This window comes from Vespa crabro, chromosome 3, assembly GCF_910589235.1.
Source record: "Vespa crabro chromosome 3, iyVesCrab1.2, whole genome shotgun sequence".
NCBI classification, from domain to species: Eukaryota; Metazoa; Arthropoda; class Insecta; order Hymenoptera; family Vespidae; genus Vespa; species Vespa crabro.
The window spans coordinates 1,406,598-1,411,597 of NC_060957.1; the positions used below are offsets into that span (position 1 = coordinate 1,406,598).

Here is a 5,000-nt window from a genome sequence, read left to right on the forward strand (position 1 = left end):
TGAAAAATAAAATCAATCATATATATATATATGTATAATTAAAATTTTGTCTTCTTTTGTTCAGCTTCGAACATAGTAACCTGGTCTTATCAAGGTACGAAAGCGTGCACAGTATTAATCGGTGACAACACAGATGTAAAATCACCGACGAGCGAGTCGAACAAAACGTCCACGTCGACGGCAACGACGTCATCACAATCGGGCAGTGGTAGAACGCGACAGCTAACACCGGCAGGAGGTAATATCAATCCCTGGGCTAGCATGCTAGATCGTTCTGTGTATTCTCGTAAACGTAGAGACGTCATATTTAACCGGCATGCAACTGTATTATCGCACGACATTTCCTCGATCACCAAATCCCAAAATTTCCTTGGAGAAGTCAAGGGATATACGGTAACATCTACCACATCGAATACGTTGCATGAGAATAATCAGGGTAAGGTTGTCTTTATGCATGACACGGAACATACGAAAGTGCCTAATCTAAATGGAAAATCCGACGAAGCGGCTTCGTTTCCCGAGGACACGGAAAAACGTGAAAGAATAGAAGAGTCAACGAGAACTTATCCCTTGGGAACAATGCCGCTAGTCGTTCCTGTTTCTGACCCTTCCATTATCGCTGCTAACTACTCGCACTATGATACTACAACTACCGCTATCGTATCTGTTTCTGGGTCTTCGTTCTCTACTAGCTCTGATCCTTATCATTCGATTCGCTATTTCTCTTCTTCATCCGAGAAATCATCTTCTCGTGAATTGTACGAAACAAAGGACTTTATTACCAAAGAACCATCATCCACTTTTCATACAACGAATCGTCGAAAATACGAGACAAACACTTTGATGTCTTCCATTGAAAGCAACAAAGATTTCCCAGGAGTTCCACCGATAGTAGTAGATGAAATACCTTACGACGATGGAGTTTCAATGAACATTGAAAATCGTAATATGATAGATGATAGTATAATACAACCAATGTTAGAAACCAGTACTGTAGAACTAACGGATAATGTAGATTCGAGTATTGGCAGTAATACTATACTTCCTGACACCGTTCCTAACCCAGGAAATCGATCGTCTAAAGTAAATAGCTTTAGCACGGATATGGTGAACGATCTTGAAGAATACGCCGGTATAGAAAGTAGTAGTGCTTCTTCGCTAGAGTTATCTACTACTATAGATATTCAGAAGGAAAACGAGAGCAGAGAAACGTCCTCGATTCGAGCCAACGATTTTAATTGGAACGAGACGAGTACGACGGAAAAAAGAAATGAGATCACTAAGATCGATCGAATTGACAAACGGGAAAATAATTCGATTCGTGGGGACAAGTTGTCTATGAAAATTGTGGAAGAGACTGCGAACGAATCTCAAGATCGAGAACATTGTCCTGACACTTCCACCGTTGTAAAGGAGACACGAGAATTGTCTCGAGAGGATTCTTCGTCTGAGTCCGTCGAAGATCCTTCTGGACCGATAAAGACCTCCGAGAAATCTGAAGAACTTCAACGAGATTATCCCATACCGATTTACAGCTACGGACAGGATGAGGTTGAGATTGTGAAATTAAATCACGGCACGAAATCGGGTACAACGACAAAGACAAGGACGGTTTACAAACCAATCGATAATACTGATAAGAGATCCGACATACTTAATAACGAAGTAAAAACACTTAGTAAAAATCATCAATTGGATCAACAAAAAGATGATCTTCGGGTCGTAATGAGAGAAGGTAGCGACGAAGAATTTTTACGAAAATTTGAAGAACAATTTTATAAAGAGGAATATTCCGAAAGGAACGAACCAATAATAAAGAAACCTATTAAAAGCAACGGGCAATTGGAGAACAAGGAAGATAATAATACGCATGAAAAATCGCATGATTCCTCAAACAATGCTTTCAATGGGGATACAAAGCTTCCGATAGTTCAGCACGTGCAGATCATCGAAGTACCGATCGAACGCGATCACCGATCATCGTCGTCATCGTCGTCCTCGTCATCATCGTCATCGTCATCAACATCATCGACTCATCGAGTACTCGTAAACGTGACGATCGCGAACGGAGACTCATCATCGGGTGCTTCTCGGCCTCTCTACGTGCTTTCGGTCTCTGTACCAATGGAAATCGAGCCAGACGATCATTCAGCGAATTTTCATGATATAAAAACATCATCCTATTCTCAAAACGATAACCGAAAGATAACCGAGAATATCGTTAACGTCGAACCGATCGACGTAGTTCGTCTTCCACCTCCTCCTCAACCACCCGCTTCACCGCCACCCCCAATTTGGGGTGGTGGCGAGTGTGAATGCTCTTGCCCGTGCATGGACTCATCGTCTGACGAATGGGACAATTTTTCAGCGATCGACGAAACTAATCTCATATTCGAACAGGATTTCGATCAAAATGAACTCTTGGATAACAATTCGAGTTCCTTCAACGTTATTTCGTCAATTCCAGAGATCGAAGTCAAACCTACCGATGAACTTGAAATAAAAAATGAAAGGAAAATAAACCAAATCAGTTTCGAGGATTTGTTAAAGGGCAATACCACGTTAACCTTAGAAGATTATTATACCGAGGAGGACAACGAACCAACGACCGAGTCCTCCTCGACTTCCGAACCGGAAACAACTACCAACGATGTTATGTCGTGTTCTGCAACCACTTCACTACCCCCAGAGCCTATTATATTGATTCTTGAAGGTGAGGCCCCGTTTACTTCTTTCTTTCTTCCTTTCGAATGTTTTTTATTTCTGTTTCTCTCTCTATCTCTATCTCTATCTCTATCTCTATCTCTATATCTATTTCTATCTCTATTTCTCTCTATCTGTCTGCCTATCTTTTTTTCTCTCTCTTTCACACTGTATTTTATACTTCACAATTTTTATTTTTTTCTTCTCTTCTATCGCTAATGCTAGCTTCTTTGCTTGCTCTCGACACTTTTAGTAGCAACATACATGTATTTGTTTGTTTTTAAGCATTGAATTAGTTTCAGTTGGCTGAGGCGTTAACTATCTATACGCTTTTACGTGATTGTTGTGAATGGTTTTCTGTAAGATTTTACGTAGATCATAGTACAATATTAATTTAATATATAATTATTATCCTTTATTTAATAATCCTTAATTAATATAATAGTATACTATGATTTGTATCTCAGTATTATTTTTCATAGTTATTATTAATAATAGAATCGATTAAAGTATTTTTCTTTAATCACATAAAATTGTAATAAATAATTTCTAGGTTAAAGTGTATCGACGTATAAAAAAAAAAAAAAATTAATCACTTAATTAACAATCCGACGCTTCAATGGGTTACAAGTGATTGATAATCGAACGAGTGAGTTATCGTTAACGAAGACACACAAATTAAATCGCTAAATTGCATAGCATCCGAAGCCTAAGCTTCTGTTTTAAAAACGATTATACGCTTCGACGAATCGAACGAAATCGATTTTACGTCGAACGACGGAAAATCGAAATCGTTAAAACTTTGAGTGCTATGGACACATGTACATGCTTTTAGCGAAATAGATCACTGTGGACTATTGGACGCATATATGCGTTCATTAATTGTTTCGATCTCTCGCGCGTTTCAGATAATTTCATATTCAAAGATATGATTTATATTTTAATGTATCGAATAAAATAATTAATTAATTGTTGCATTATTTAAATAATTGTTGCACCTCGCCTTATTCAATCGAGTTCACATTGGCAAAAAAGAAAAAGAAAAAAAAAAGAAAAATAAAAAAGAAAATTATTCCGTCCTCAGCGATCGAAATCGCTAGGCGCGTACCGTCCACGCTGATTGCTTATGCCAAAAGTATTCAGCGCTCAAAGGGTTAAACAATCGTACACATTTACGTCGATCGAACGTCTAATTTTGTTATTTATCATTCGCAGGCGCACGAACCTTCCCCGCTAGATCATTCCCACCCGATGGTACGACCTTCGCTCAGGTTGGCCTTGGACAAAAGCTCAGCAAAGAGATTCAACCTTACAGCTACTGGAATATGCAATTCTATCAGTCAGAAGCCGCCTACGTTCGTTTTGACTACAACATACCACGTGGTGCGAGCATCGGTGTATACGCAAGAAGAAACGCTTTACCAACACACACGCAATACGACCTCCTGGAAGTGCTCAGCGGATTCAAAGCTCGGACCACCAGGGCGTCCCATGTTAGTGTTATTGTATGTGCCGATGCCCCGTTTCTTTCTTTCTTTTTTTTCTTTTCTTTTCTTTGGTTTTATTTATTTATCTTATCCTTCTCTCTCTCTCTCTCTCTCTCTCTCTCTCTCTCTCTCTCTCTCTCTCTCTCTCTTTTTCTTTCTCACACTCACTTTTTTAGTTTATTTCTTTCTTTCCTGAGTTTATAACAACTTCGTCTTTCGCCAAAGGAACACGTAAAAATAATCCTTGTCGCAGTCTTCGTTTTGTTTGATATCTTCTTTATTTTCCTTTTCTTTATCGTTCCTTCAAACCTTAGCGTGTTAAACATGACCCGAAAAGTTTGAAAAGAAAAATTGGAACGATGAAGTTACGTGCCATGTTTAAATATCGTATATATATATATATATATATATATGTAGCATGAAAAATGTATCGCAACATTTTAGGTGTAAAACAACTATAATCGTTCTTAATTATTCTCTATAGCCGTCTATAAAGAAAGAAGTAACTCATTATATGGAACCCGGTCATTGGTTTCTTTCACTTTATAACGACGATGGCGATCCTCAAGAAGTTTCCTTTATTGCGGTTATTGCCGAGGACATGACCCATAATTGTCCGAATGGTTGCAGCGGAAAGGGAGAATGTCTTCTTGGTCATTGTCAATGTAATCCTGGTTTCGGTGGTGAAGATTGCAGCGAAAGTGTATGCCCTGTTCTTTGTAGTCAACGAGGTAAATTATTTTCATTGTCAATAATTTGTTAATCATAATGTATATTATATATATATATATATATATATATATATATATA

The 5,000-nt window shown here is 38.2% G+C and overlaps 1 protein-coding gene across 7 annotated transcripts in view; it reads left to right on the plus strand.

Annotated features, from left to right (window-relative positions):
- Positions 1–5,000, plus strand: part of LOC124423103 (teneurin-m) — a 628,739-nt gene that overhangs the window by 609,520 nt on the left and 14,219 nt on the right. For 4 of the 7 annotated variants that reach the window (XM_046960484.1, XM_046960486.1, XM_046960491.1 and 1 more), the window contains 4 exons: positions 65–238; positions 2,468–2,713; positions 3,919–4,208; positions 4,675–4,921. In XM_046960484.1, coding sequence (XP_046816440.1) covers positions 65–238; positions 2,468–2,713; positions 3,919–4,208; positions 4,675–4,921 — 957 coding nt within the window. The remainder of the gene's footprint in view (positions 1–64; positions 239–2,467; positions 2,714–3,918; positions 4,209–4,674; positions 4,922–5,000) is intronic. The other 3 variants (XM_046960485.1, XM_046960487.1, XM_046960488.1) reach the window with 2 other exon arrangements.